General features: G+C 34.3%; 1 protein-coding gene across 3 annotated transcripts in view; it reads right to left on the bottom strand.

Moving 5' to 3' along the window:
• Window positions 1-894: 894 nt before the first annotated feature.
• Window positions 895-15,737, bottom strand: part of SUCO (SUN domain containing ossification factor) — an 81,228-nt gene continuing 66,385 nt past the window's right edge. For 2 of the 3 annotated variants that reach the window (XM_050767689.1, XM_050767679.1), the window contains 5 exons: window positions 13,486-13,590; window positions 11,131-11,285; window positions 10,565-10,656; window positions 3,948-4,003; window positions 895-2,909 (listed from right to left, as the gene is read on the bottom strand). In XM_050767689.1, coding sequence (XP_050623646.1) covers window positions 2,466-2,909; window positions 3,948-4,003; window positions 10,565-10,656; window positions 11,131-11,285; window positions 13,486-13,590 — 852 coding nt within the window. In that variant the 3' untranslated portion in view covers window positions 895-2,465. Of the gene's footprint in view, window positions 2,910-3,947; window positions 4,004-10,200; window positions 10,657-11,130; window positions 11,286-13,485; window positions 13,591-15,737 lie in introns of those variants that run through there. The other variant, XR_007721244.1, reaches the window with a different exon arrangement.

Here is a 15,737-nt window from a genome sequence, read left to right on the forward strand (position 1 = left end):
TGTGTGTGTGTGAAATGGTACAGAATACTGTTTTCTGTTCTTACTTTATAAGCCTTATAAAACTAATTTCTCAAATTATATGTATGCATAACTTTTTTTTTTTTTTTTTTGAGACAGTCTCACTCTGTCACTGAGGCTGGCGTGCAGGGGTGCAATGTCAGCTCACTGCAACGTCTGCCTCCTAGGTTCAAGCAATTCTCCTGCCTTAGCCTCCTAAGTAGCTGGGACTACAGGCATGCACAACCATGCCTGGCTAATTTTTTTTTTTTTTTTTTTTTTTTAGTAGATACGGGTTTTCACCATGTTGGTCAGGCTGGTCTCAAACTCCTGACCTCAAATGATCTGCCTGCCTCGGCCTCCCAAAGTGTTAGGATTATAGGCGTGAGCCACAACTTTAATGCTTTTAAAAATTCAATTAATAGTTTTACTTTGCATCCTTGTTCTTACCAATCCCCTAGTTTCCTCTTATTTCATACTGTTTTAATGCTTTACTTAACATTAGAAGAAATAAAATGAGGTTGATCATCAGAGAACATTAAAATCCCATTGGATAAATATCTATATAGTTTTTGCTTCTTAATAGGCACAAAACTACTACTATTTTCACTTCTTAAGTTTTTTTCTCATGTAGTTATAATGTGGGAGAGGAAAAAATAAACCTCAAGTTGCAAAATGTTATGCTGTATTTAGACATGAAACAGTTAAAGTGAAATTTTGATAGTATAGGGAGCAAAATGTTTATGTAAATGTATAATCATTTTGTAGTTGGCTGAAATGTGATCAATATTGAATGGAATGTTGCTATATTTAGTTTTAAAAGTGGCAAAAACTTAAATCTCTGTTCAAAGATTAATAATTTCTGACTTCTCTTTTAAAAGACAGAAGAGCCAGTAATTAATAAAGACAAGTGTTCAGATTTATTTGGAAATTCACAGTTTCTAATGGCACTACAGCTCCGTAGTTACATATTGAAAATTTTCTTTCCACAACACACAGACCACATAATTTCTCACTCTACCTCTGCTCTCATCTGGACCTCTTTTCAAGGGGCTTCTATAAAATCAGGCCCTCTTGCTCTGAATGACTAATTGTGCAGACAGGAAAGAAATTTAAATCTTCTAAAACACGCTGTTAACCTAAAGCAGCAACTTAAACAAACAAAAAAGGCTTTAAATAAGTCACATTACAAACAATACCCAAGAAAGGTATTAGACAAGTTTAAAAACAGTTATTACTAAAAGTGCTCAATAAGTTATAACTTAAACATCACAACACAAAATGGTCAATTCTCTCCCTTTCAAAAAGAAACATGTTCCACTTTCATTCATTACTGTACAATCACACTAAGAAATCATTGTATTCAAATACAGTTGCTGCCAATTGTTTTTTAAAGACAAAAAAAAAAAAAGAGACACTGACATCACGTATGTATTACCTCTGCACATTTGTAGCCAATACAAAGCAAACATCAAGGAATAATAATCCCTTTAGACTTAACCAATTAGATGAAGCTTGACAAACTCATTAACTGGATCTGTGCATATGTACGCAGGCAGTGATTATATCATGAGACTTGTACTAATTGGCCAAACCTTCAAATTTTATATTCGTACTAATAAAAACAGTGAAAGTTTGGAGGATTAGTGTTTATTGTGTATGTTTAAAATGTAAGCTAAAGAAAACCTTCACAAATGGTTAAGTGTGTTTAAAAGGTGAATTTGTCAAAAATTTGTTTGCATATATCAGTTGTTTGCAAAAAAAGATCCTGTAGGGGTTTTTATTTTCCTCATTGAGTTAGTAACTAAGTAAGAAGTAATCCAGTCTGAATAAGTGAAAATAACAAGAGCATCACCATCTACCTAAAAGAACAGACTTAAAAATTCCATTAAGTGTTCATTTCCAGTGAGTTTGCTAAACAAAGATCCAGTTGGCAAGTCTTTAGGATCTTTAGACTGTCTGACCCACACTGCTGAGCTTCAGGCACAGACCCCTCCAAGCCTTGTAGTGTTTGTAGCTTCAAAAACCTAACACAGTTATAAAAGAAATCAAATAACAGAAAAAGTTCTCCCTCCTCTTCCAGTGGCATTATAAATAGACAAAAGGCACATAAATATGGGAAGGTGCAAGAAATAGGAACAAAGCTAAAGGAAGAGGTTTAGGCTTTCATTCCTATCCCACCTAAGGAACTGGGCTTCCAAATTACTTTTGTCCCAGTAATTAATCTTGTGAAAAAACATCTTTATAAAATGTCTACCATTGTCCTTATAGGAAGTGATCAGCTTTGTAAAACTGTAGCTCATTAACCAAGATTGACACAATCCCATCTACTTTTTAAAAAGGCAGAAACCATAATTTCTGAATGCCTTTCCCATTAATATTTTCTCCCTCCCCAAACCCTTCAAATACCACAGACTGTTCTCCAAAGAACAACAAAAAAGTCTTCAGTATGAAAAGTTCAATTAATTTTAGATATGTCCCGAGACTGCTGTAACACCAAATGTTCCCACGGTGATCTCTTTGTTTCCTTTGATTATGTCATGCAGGCTCGGCAATGATCCCGACTTAGTCTGTATTAGAGTTTTTATCAATTTTCCTTGGTCTTGAACTTTAGATCGCCTTCGTTTTAAAGCCCTCTTCTCAGTTTTTGTCTTTTGAGACTGTCCATTGCACAGACTTGTGCAAGCTGAAATGCCACAAAAATAGGACTCTTCTGACTGTGATGAAGTTTCTGAGCTTCCTTCAGATGGAGGACCTTTATAAGAAGAGTGATAAACTTCTCCTATATTAGAAAAATCTCTCTGGTTCGTAAAGGGCTTTCTTCCTTTTATGTCTCCATTGGCTATGGGGTGCAATGGTTCTGCAGGCTTTATGGTCTCAATTTTTTCAATTTTGTACTTGCAGCGCTTCTTCTATAACACAAGTAAAAGAAAAGTTAGTAATTATACTTCCCATAGTAACCTTATCAAACACCTAGAGAGCTGAGCAAATAGAGAAGTGCCACCTCCTGGTGAAAAGTAAAACAGTATTATAAACAGCACAGAACACATACATTGTTATGTTCTATGTAGATACTACCATCACCTTCCCAATTTGTAAATACTACTGAATCAAAACTCTTTAAATTGCTTACCTGCTACCTATGAATATAGGTTTAGGGAATGATACTAATATCTGAATACCTACTAACTGCCAGATAGCATAGTTTGCTTTCATGTATTATGGCAGTTATTAACCCTGAAAGGTTGGTATTTTACCCTTGATTCTTAAATGAGAAAAGCAAGGTTCAGATGTTTGGTTCCTTGCCCAAGTTACAATGTAGTAAGTAGCCAGGTTGAGAAGGAATCTTAGGCTATTTTCCTACAAAGCCCAAGTTCTTTCACCTAGATAAAATTACTACTAATTAAAATTAGTATAACTTAATTTGAAAGGCAAAATGAAAAAGCAAAGACTTTGAAGCCAAAATATCCTAAGTACATTCCGAGTTGCTGTTTTTTCATTAAAAAAAAAAAAAAAAAGAGGATAACATCATCTTCAGGTTGTGAGGATTAGAGAAATGGTGTATGCTCTGTGCTTGGCATGCATTTGGTAATAAATAATGACAATCATCCAAGGATCAACAAATGTTTTTTGTAAAGGGTCAGACAGTAAATATTTTAGACTTCGCAGGTCACATATTTTCTCTCTTGCATGCTGTTCTGTTTTATTTTATCACTCTTTAAAAATGAGAAAATCTATCTGGCTCATGGCCCATATAAAATAGACTACATATGACCTGTGGGTCACAGCTTGCTGACCCCTGTAAATATTTATTTATACCATTACCATGATAGAAAATACACATTCAATTAAAGACTACTTAAAGGTAATTACCTTGAACCTTTCAACCTCTTTTCTTCATTTATGATCACAAAATATAGCAATAAACTTAAAAAGAAATAAACAATTACCTTCTTTTCTGGAGAAAACTTGAGGGGTTCTACAATGTACAGATCATTTGGGTCTACTGTAAGTGAAAAAAAAGCAGATGTAAAATGTAAAGTGGATTTGGTGGATTTGCTATAATTACATACTGAAATGAGAAAAATCATTCCTTATTATCCTCTAGTAATAGAACCAATTAATTTATATCAGGTTAACTATATATTTATGTATTTTAAATTAGTAAGCAAAAAGAGGCAAGGTGGAAGATGATACGATTCCTATACTTGACTGGTTATCTTCAAATAACTATACTTCCTTAAGTTGTTAACTAGTAGCTGGTTATCATCAACCAATACAATAAGGATCTTTCTTTTTTTTTTTTTTTTTTTTTTTGAGACGGAGTGCAGTGGCGTGATCTCGGCTCACTGCAAGCTCCGCCTCCCGGGTTCACGCCATTCTCCCGCCTCAGCCTCCCAAGTAGCTGAGACTACAGGCGCCCGCCACCACGCCCGGCTAGTTTTTTGTATTTTTAGTAGAGACGGGGTTTCACCATGTTAGCCAGGATAGTCTCGATCTCCTGACCTCGTGATCCACCCGCCTCGGCCTCCCAATGTGCTGGGATTACAGGCTTGAGCCACCGCGCCCGGCCGAATAAGGATCTTTCTTTGGGCCTAGCCCTACTCTTTTACCTGGTGAGAAAAGAAACATTCCTGGGTAAGCGAACACCAAACCTGCAGATCATCTGAATATTTCCCTGAAGGACTAGCCTCTAAACTGTGTCACAAAGGTAGATTAACAATGTGCAACAAGTAGTTGTGACCGTGTTTGGAAGCCAGTTAGAGAAATAAACACAAAAAGATATCCAAGATATTTTTCTCTTTTTATTACCATGATCAAAACTATGAAATCCAAATCTAAAAACAGCTTGAACGTGCAATATATATTACTAAGCAATAATGAATAAACACTTCTGGCATAGTGAATAAATTAGATTTATTAGTTTTAGCCCAAAGTTTCTAAGGTTTCATTACTCTAAGCAGATTCAAGATATATCCCTACCCCGCCCCCATACTGACAAAATAGACACATATTTTTTAAAGAGAGGCTATGAGACTTTAATCCTATTCAATCCACTAAAAATAAACAATTTAAGGTCTGACACAGACAAAAGCTTACACATAGCAAATTCACTATAAAAGCTTCCCATTTGGGAAATTTATTAATACAATTCAACCAACTGTAATTTTTTACATTATCTTTCAGAGATTTGAGAAAGTCGTCAAATATATGAAAATATCAAAACATCCCTCTAAACTCATTTCTATCAGATTACTAATCTTAATTTACTTTCTTTAAAAATGATGTATATTTTTAGAAACGGCTATGTTATTCAGATCAACCTCTACAATGAAAGCAACTAGGTAATGATAGTTTGTTTTCTTAAAAAAAAATCACTAAAAGCATTGAAAAGCTGCCAAGAAAGTAATCCCTAGGCTAAAACTGAAAGAAAAGTGGGAACCCAGACAATCAAGTGGAAGACAAAAGTCATTTTTGCCCTGAAAACTTTGCCAACACAAGAATATATGAACTTTGGTTCTCATGGTATCATAAGGGAATGGATCAGAAATCAGGTTCTAGGGCCCACCCAAAGTTTAGAGTCATAAGATACCATCTTCCTGTGTACAGCAAACTGAGACTCCAAAGGATTATACGCTCAGGGAAAGAATTAAACCATGCATGAACTTGCAGTACAAATTATCATCACCTGGTGGCCCAACAAACCTCAAGTCATGAATGTAAGGTATTACACTAATGTAAAACACACAAATTCCCTCTCAAATAAGAACCTATATTCTAGGCCTCAAATATCACTACAAATAATTTTTCAAAGAGAAAAAGTAGCACACAAAGACACAATGCACCTTGAGTAAGAGCTTACAAAGACAATGAACAGATTCACAAAAATTTAAGATACTAGATTTATCAAACACAAACTATAAAGACAATTATGCTTAATATGTCTAGAAAATAAGCTTGAAAATATCTGCAGGAAACAAATAACAAGGAAAATACAGACCTGGATTTTAAAAAAATACAAAAAGAACTCCTGGAAATGGAAAAAATAACTGAAATTGAAAAACCAACGAATAAACTTAGTAACAGTAAGACTGCTAGCCTGGAAGCATATCAGAAGATATCATCCAAAATACAGCACAAAAAGTCAAAAAGGTGGAATGTTTACAAGACAGGAAAGATACACAGAGAAGTAATAAGTTAAATTAAATATGAGAATCTAAAAGAGACTGGAGCACAGGGAATATCTGGGAGGAAAAAATAATGGTTGAAAATTTCTCAATACCAATAAAAGAAACCTACCAATCCAGAGCTTCAAAGAGCCTCACGAATGTCAAAATGATAAAGAAAAAGGAGAACATTTCAGTTTTAACTAATGACAAATGAAAGCTCTCAAGAATAAAAAATTAGTAAACGTGGTAAATTTAAATGAACATTAAGTGTAAAAAGAAATACCTTGTTGAGTTAAAATTAAGCAGAAAAAATAGAATTAAAATATACAAGAACAGTAACACAAATAAGACTTGGGACAAATAAGAGTTTTAAGATCTATGTAGGCCGGGTGCAGTGGCTCACGCCTGTAATCTCAACACTTTGGGAGGCCGAGGAGGGTGGATCACGAGGTCAGGAGATCGAGACCATCCTGGCTAACTATAAGACATGAAACCCCGTCTCTACTAAAAATACAAAAGTTAGGCGGGCGAGGTGGTGGGCACCTGTAGTCCCAGCTACTCGGGAGGCTGAGGCAGAAGAATGGCATGAACCCAGGAAGCAGAACTTGCAGTGAGCCGAGATCGCGCCACTGCACTCCAGCCTGGGCGACAGAGAGAGACTCTGTCCCAAAAAATAAAAAAATAAAAAAATAAAAAAATAAAAAATAAAAAAAAGATCTATGTATTGTTCAGGAGAAGATACAAGTATTGATGAACTTGAGACTTTGGCAAACATTAATACTTGTGACTTCTAGGGTAACTAGTAAAAGAACAGAACCAGTATACAACTTCCAACATAATGGCAGTAAAAGGGAATATTTACTTCCCCCCAAGTAAAAAATCTTAATGAATGCATGGAAGGGGAAAAAAAAGAAAAATAAAAAGGGATACCCCTGCCCATCTAATTTTTATAACCCTTACATACCAAAATCCAACATGAGAAAATATTACATGCCAATCTTATTCATATAGGTGCAAAATTCCTAAATAATTATCTAACAAAATTATGTGGAAATAATACATACAATACAAAATTCACACACATATATATCATGACCAACTGGTATTTAAAATGCAATATAAGTTTAACATTAGAAAACTGAATATAACTCATGTTTGTAACATAAAAAATGGAAATAAAATCTAATATAAAAAATCTACAAAATACCTATGACAATAGGTAACATATAATGACAAAATACATAATAAAAAATCCACAAAACATCTATGACAAATACAATCTTAGCAGTAAAACACTGTAAGCTTTCCCTTTGGATCAAGACGAAGATGCCTATCAATTACTTTTATTTAACACTGCTGAAAATGCAAGATAACACAGTTAAGAAAGCAAAGGAAATAAAAGCTATAAGGACTGCAAAGGAAAAAACAAAACTGCCTTTGTTCTCAGTATGTGTACCTGTATTCACTGAAAATCCAAAATAATCTGCAAGTGAACTAGTAAAACGACATTGCTTATATAGAAAGTTCACCCTAAAATTCACGTAAAATCTTAAGCGACCTCAAATAAGGAAAAGAATTTTAAAAAGAAAGAAGTTAGATAACTCACACTTCCAGATTTCAAAACACATTACAAAGGTATAGTAATCAACGTGGTAGAGTACTGGCATAAACACAAATACACCAATAGCACAAAATAAAGAACCCAGAGATAAGCCCTGATGTACATGGTCAACTCATTTTTAAGAAGGGTGCTAAGACCACTCAATGGGAGAAGGACAGTCTCTTCAACAAATGGTGCTGGAAAAACGGAATATTCACATTCAAAAGAATGAAACTGGACCCTTATACTATATACAAAAATTAATATAAAATAGATTAAAGACCTAAATCTATAAAAGTCTTAGAAGAAAACATAGGGGAAAATCATGACCTTGAACTTAACGATTTCTTGGATATGACCCCAAAGTACAGACAACAAAAACACAATAGACAAACGGGACTTCATCAGACTTAAAAACTGTACATTCAAGGACACAATTCAAACAGTGAAAAAGCAAAATAAAGGATGAAAGAAAATATTCGCAAATCATATTATCTAATGAGGGTTATAATCCAGAATGGAGGTTATAAAGAATTCCCTGAACTTAAAAACAAAAAAATCAAACAATCCAACTAAAAAATGGGCAAAGAAATATTTGTATACCCCTGAACAGCACTACTCACATAACAGCCAAGAGGGGAAGCAATCCAAATGTCCACTTACAGATGAATGGATAAAGGAAATGAGGTATATAAATACCACAGATTGAATATTATTCACCCTTTAAGAGGAAAAAAATTCTATCACATGCTATAATATAGATGAACCTTGAGGACATTATGTTGAGTGAAACAAGCCAATCACAGAAAGAAAAATACTGTATGAGTTCACTTATATGGGGTATCTGAAGTAGCTGGATTCACAGAAACAGAAAATAGAATAGTGGTTGCCAGGAACTGAGGAAAGGAGAAAAAGGGAATTGGTTAATGGACACAGTTAAGGTTTGCAAGACAAAAGCATTCTGAAGATCTGTTTCAAAACAATGTAAATATACTTAATGAATTGTGCACTTAAAAATTGTTAAAATGATAAATTTTATGTGATTTTTATCACAATAAGAAAAAGACATGGTCTCTCCCACAGAGCTTAGAGGTAAAATAAGACAAGTAAAAATAGGTAAAATCAAAGCATACTATGATAAGTGCCATAACAAGAAAACTTATCCAACAATAGAAGAAATAAATGAATTAACTACTGGTAGAATCAGGACTAAAGTCAGTCTCCTACGTACTCTACTCAACTTTCTTTACTGGTAAAGATACACCAAGATGACACTGTTGTTTAAAATAGAAGTAATTCTATTATCAGGTGCAAAAAGCTAATCTGTTTGGCCCTAAAAAATTGGATAAAGAGAAGAGAAATTGTAAGATAGTCATGATTTCACTCAAGACTAGAAATGCTGAGAAGTAAAAATCTAATGTATTTTCTAATTGCACGGGTACACCTCAAATAAGGAATGTCTTAGAATATGGAGTAACTGTAAGTCTCATATGCAGCTGATAGAAGGGCAAATTCATAAAACAGTGTGGAAAACTGTATGACAGTATTTACTAAAACTGAACACACACATATCCTATGATCCACCAATCCCATTTCCAGTGTATACCTAACAGAAATGCACAGGTGTTTACCAAAAGTATGTAACAACCTCAAAATGAAAATAATCTAAATGTAAATGAATGATGTACAGTATATGTATATAATGGAGTACTGTAAGGAAAAAAACTAAACAAATGACTATAGTCAATGGCATGGTGAATATCACAATGGTTAGACATCAAAATACTGGCTATTTTGGGAAAGGATGGGCAGTGACTAAAAGAGCACAAGTAAGTTTTTGAGGTGCTAATGTTCTACTTCTTAATTTAGGTGTTATTTGCACAGCTGTATTCAGTTTGTGAAAATTCATTAAGTTTCACATATAATTATACTTTCTTGTATGTAATACTTAAATTAAAAATTTCACTTATAAAAAGACATGTCAACCAAAAGAAAAAGAAAAAAGCAAGAAGGAAGAAGAGATTTACTAGCCTTAAGTAAACACACATGTAATGGGTTAAGTCTGTAAAACTTTGTGATAATAATAAACCAGTGAAGCCCAGGAATGATTACTTGAATAATTTAATCAATTGAAACATGCCACTCAGTTACTAAATCCTACAACCAATGATTAAGAAAGCACTCCTAAATATGTAATTTAGTTATTTTAATATTAGTATGACAACAAATTCCTAATTCTCTTAATAAGCATTAACTACAAGATACTGAAATAGGAAAATATCCACTCAGTACACATCCAGTCATTTAAATGTAAGTATTTATTTAGCATTAGACAATGGAACCTAATTATAGGTTCTGGGGCTAAAAAAAGAGATCAGATTTTTGTTCAGAAAGTGCCTCATAGTCCTAAACTAGAGACAAAAGGGGTCCTACCTGTATAAGAAGAGAAGGCAGAAAAGCACAGGATGCTATGGGAGCACATTCAGGTTTTCCATATCTGTTGAACTTTCTCAAACATCCCTTTCTAAAAAGAAATACTTCTAAACAGGAGCATGTGCAAACAAAGCTACCAACTGCTAATTAAGCTAAGCCCCCCTCCCTACCCTCTGGGCTTTTAGGAACAAAGACAAATATAAAATGTGAAAATGATAAAGTGGCTTTGACACAGCACAAAGACAAAGGCTACTTGTATCCATTTTTTGTTGCAGATAGTCATGAACACAACACTGACATTGTATTTATGCCAGAAGCTAGTTTCATGTTTATATATACATATTATATATCCACAAAAATCTACCTTCTTTGCCAGTTAACTGTAGAGACTTGGATCTCATGAGCGGGAATGAAGTTCTTCTTTTCAAATTCATGTCATCGTAGGAAGAGAAGCACCTAACACATTAAGAAAAATACATATTGGTTACAAAGAGTAAAGTACTTATAATTTACTCTTTTGTTGAGGCTACACAGAGGTTATTGAGAACTGTGCATACCGCACAGGACTAACTCTAACACTCCAGTTATTGCTAATACAGGTGAAAAAAAATTTTAAAGATCTTTGTCTAAAAGGTATTGTATTAAAATATGTATTCTCTTCTTCCTTTGAATTCCACATTTGAGCATCTTTCTCAACCAAATATTTCAAGGGTTTCATGCACTTACTATTAGTGTTTTCTCTATTATAGTCTACAGAGCCAGGTTAGGCACAGGACCATCTTACTATCCAATGATGTTTTTAATGTTTTGGTTTCAAGATAATCATATAGGGAAAGAAATTACCTGTCTCCCTTTATTTGCTTAAAACTTCTCAAAAATATATAAAGCATAGTAAAAAAATAAAATTGTGAAATATAATGCTGATATTACCTTTTAGGGCTCGGATACTGATTACTTTTAGGAAGTTTTGAAATATAATCTCCATCAAATTGAGAAGTGTTTCGACAACGCTGCATACAAAGCATCAGTCCCAAGACAACACAAAGAACCAAAGATATGACAAGATAGCTTTGTCGATCTGAAACCTGAGATAAGAAGAGGGTTAAATAATAATCATAGGAAATCATATTAGGAAAAATATAAGGGTATCTAAAATTCAAAGGACCAATCATTTTAAGTATATACATATATATATATATATATATATATATTTTTATGAGACAGAGTCTCGCTCTGTCGCCCAGGCTGGAGTGCAGTGGCGCGATCTCCGGCTCGCTGCAAGTTCTGCCTCCCAGGTTCACGCCATTCTCCTGCCTCAGCCTTCCGAGTAGCTGGGACTACCACTGCCCGCTACCACGCCCAGCTAATTTTTTGTATTTTTTTTTAGTAGAGACGGGGTTTCACCGTGTTAGCCAGGATGGTTTTGATCTCCTGACCTCGTGATCCACCCGCCTTGGCCTCCCAAAGTGCTGGGATTACAGGCTTGAGCCACCGCCCCCAGGCCATTTTAAGTATTTTTTTTAAATGTGCTTCAAAGACCAGAAATGCAGGGCATGCTCTTTGAAAATAAACTATGACATTTAAAAAAAATTCTTTGCAGCATTCCAATTCTTTCTATAGGAGTGAAACCTATGGAAAAGTTTTAGAAATAAAACAATAAATATATTTACACCTTTATCCATCTCACCAATTGTTAACATTTCGTCACATTTGGTCTGTCTTTCCATTTACACTATCTCCTCCTTAGGGAGAAAAAATAATTGTGCTTTTTACCCAGTCTTTCCCATCTTATAAAAAATGAACTATCAACCACCCAGTTATTTAAGCCCACAACTTGGAGATCAACCTTAATTCCTCAAGGCTTATCTTTCTACAACTTAAAAATATTCTGAATTCAGTAAGTTTACACTATTCTCAACTTTTAAAATCCTACTGTAAATCAACACCATCTCATCCAGGTTACTGCAATTACTTTTTTTTTTTTGAGACAGAGCCTTGCTCTGTTGCCCAGGCTGGAATGCAGTGGTGTGACCTTGGCTTACTGCAACCTCTACCTCCCGGGTTCAAGCGATTCTCCTGCCTTGGCCTCCCAAGTTGCTGGGATTACAGGCACATGCCACCACACCGGCTAATTTTCTTGTATTTTTAGTAGAGACGGTGTTTCATCACGTTGGCCAGGCTGGTCTCCAACTCCTGACCGCGAGTGATCTGACTGCCTGGACCTCCTAAAGTGCTGGGACTACAGGCGAAAGCCATCATGCCTGGCCTGCAATTACCTCTTAATTGATTTCCTGTCTGCTTCTGCTCCTGCTGTTCCCCAACAGGCAATTCTCCACAGAGCAACAAATGGAGAGTTTCTCAAAGTGCTAAGCATTAATGACATGATCCATATCACTTCTTAATACTTTCCAATGATACAATCAATGATTCAAATAAAATTCAAACTCTAAATTGTCTACAAAGTCCTACATGACAAGGCCTCTGCCAATATCTTGAACCCATTTCTTAGCTTCACTTCTCTCACTTACTCCGCTCCAGTCATATCAGCTTTCTTTCTGCTCTCAAACACATTACACTGTTTCTACTCTCCAGTCCTTTGCCCTAGTTCTGCTATAAACAGGTTTGTTATCATTCCAGGCAATGTGCAGCTGCTAACTCCTCTTGAGTACTTAGTTGTAATACCACCTCCTGAGATAAGCTCTCCAAGATCACTCTAAAGTAGCATCCCTTACTGCCACCACCCTACACACACACATATTTAATTTTCTTCACAGTATGTATCACTAGGAGAAATTATCATCTATTTATTTATTTACTATATGTATTCTATCCCTCCCCCAGGACGTAAACCCTGTGAGGCCAGGGACTATTACCTACCGTATGCCACAACCTAGGTGTGTACAGCTCACACTTCACATATGCTAGATGCTCAATAAAAAGTTTTTAAATCAATGAAATTTTTGCTTTGTTAAGCAACTTTAAAAGCCGTTTTGAACTGAAAATGAAGTACGTGTTGCTACTATCAATGTTTACAAAAGGCCTGCTAGAAGTTTGATACCTATATTATAGGTATGGCCTAAATTATGAAAGCCATATTTTACAAAAGACTATGATAATGTATTTCCAAAACTTAAAACTTCCATATTCTGGTTTTTTAAAAAGTTCACTACAAATTACAATTTTGTTTGGTCAAAGTTTTAGGTACTATGTTCATGTTAACAAGCCTGACTTTATGACAATCTCTATACATGCACTGGGTCTCATAATACCAGCAGTAACAATTACCTCCCGTTTCAATTCTGCTACTGTTGCTGATAAATTTGAAACAAGCTGTGTCATGTTGGTCAGCTGTGCCTGTAGCAACTGGATGGCTTCAGTTTGCCGCTGATCCTACAATAAAGGAATTTATTTTTCTTTGAATATTAACTACAAACTATTAACGTTAAAAATTGAAATAAAATAATCTAAAAAAACCCCATTAAGTTATTTCAAAACAAATGTATTAATAGGAATCTCAATGAGTAAGTAAACTTTGAAATTTTAGAAATAAAACGAAGTATCTGAGACTGTGTCTAACCCTCCCCAACAAGAATTATTATTTATTTATTTATTTTGCCACTCACTGCTACAATGTAAAATACTGTAAAACAGAAGTTGGTAAATTACTTTTCAAATTAACATGGGTTCTATAAATAAACCAGCATATAACCAGAAATATTTAAAAAGTCACTTAGTGTTTTTAAAGCAAAGCAGTTGGCACAAAGACAAATTGAAAATTTTCTGAAGAATGTTTTTGGTTATAAAGTAGGCTCAAAACCAAGTTTTAAAAATTTCTTTCATAGCATATTATGTTGGAACTTAGGATGGGACACAGTGAAATATCTATAATTGTTCATCTAACCAATGCTAAAATATCACCGATGAAAGAAATGCATCAAAAATGCCTATCTTTCCATTTGTTTTAGGCAGCACTGAATTTTAGAAACTTTTATAATCAACAAAGATGTCTTGTTTATAATATAATTGGCATGCATACTTTAGGGAATTATACATCACATTCATAGTTATGACTCTGTATTAGGGAGACATAAACTGAAAATTTGAACTTATTAATAAAGTTAGGGAGGAGGAAATGAGGGCAGGAATAAGTCAAGGAAATATAAAACTCTTTTAGGACCCTATATGAAATATCTACATAACTATTATTCTAGACCTAAGTTTTTCATATTTTGATTCAAAAAAGTTTTAAGTCTCAGCTGTGTACCTGTGTGTGGAGAGGGTGTATAAAACTACAGCAAAAGATTTCACTTACTTCCCTTACTGTGATCCACTATGGTACTTTCTATCCTGCCTCATCTTTCCGAAATGCTAAATGTGACTTTTTAAATTGTTTCTTTTGAATCCTGACTTACCTTTGACTCTGATAAATTCAAGACATTTATAAACATTTAAAGGACAAGCTATTAAAGTTAATACGTTGTTTAACACTTCTAATCAGGATTAACTTCCAATACTATTAATATGCAACTTTGTTGAAAAGTACTTAAGTAAGTCTTTGAGACACAAGACATTGATGTTACATATCAACAAAGAGAAAATACACAGGAGGGGGCATTCGTATTCAAACTAATGAAAGCTAAATAAAACACTATGTTCATGAGTCAGAAGTCTTAATATTAAGATGACAATTATGCAAATTAATCTATAAATTCATCAACACAATCCCAATCAAGATTCAATTTTTTTTGGTAGAGATTAACAAGCTGAGCCCGAAATCCATACAGAAATGCAAAAAACTACTACAGCCAAAACAATCTTGTAAAATAATAAAATTGGAGGACTTAACATTACCTGACTTAAAATGTTAATATGAAGCTACAACAAACATAACATTGTGTTATTACCTTAAAGATAGACAAACAGATCAATAGAACAAAAGCCCAGAAACAGACCCACATATATATGGTTAACTGATTTTTATCAAATGTACAAAGGAAATTCTGTGGAGGAAGGACACTCATTCCAACAAATGATTCTAGAACAAATGGATGTCTATATGCTTTGCTCTTCTGACCCTGACTTTCCAAAAAGAACTTTGATCCATACCCTGTAACACACAAAAGTTAACTCAAAATGAATCATGGGCCTAATATAAAACTAAAACTATTAAGCTTCTAGAAAAAACAAAGGAAAAAATCTTTGTAATTTTGCATTAGGCAAAGATTCATAAAGCAAGAAGAAAACTGATATATTGGGCTTCAACAAATCAAAAGCTTCTGCTCTTCAAACCACACTGTAAAGAGAATAAGAAAACAAGTAATGGATTGGGAGAAAATATTTGCAAAGCGTATCTCCAATTTATAATGTGCCATGAATAGAAGAGTAAGATGCACCTAACAAAACTCTGCAGTATAAGGCCTCCTCACTTCACCATCCCCTAGTCCCAAATAACCTTTTAAAAAAGTATAAAATTTCTTTATTATGTGATAACACACATATCACACTAGAGGTGCAATATTGAAATAGTTCCCTTAAAA

This window comes from Macaca thibetana, chromosome 1 (genome assembly GCF_024542745.1).
Source record: "Macaca thibetana thibetana isolate TM-01 chromosome 1, ASM2454274v1, whole genome shotgun sequence".
NCBI lineage: Eukaryota > Metazoa > Chordata > Mammalia > Primates > Cercopithecidae > Macaca > Macaca thibetana.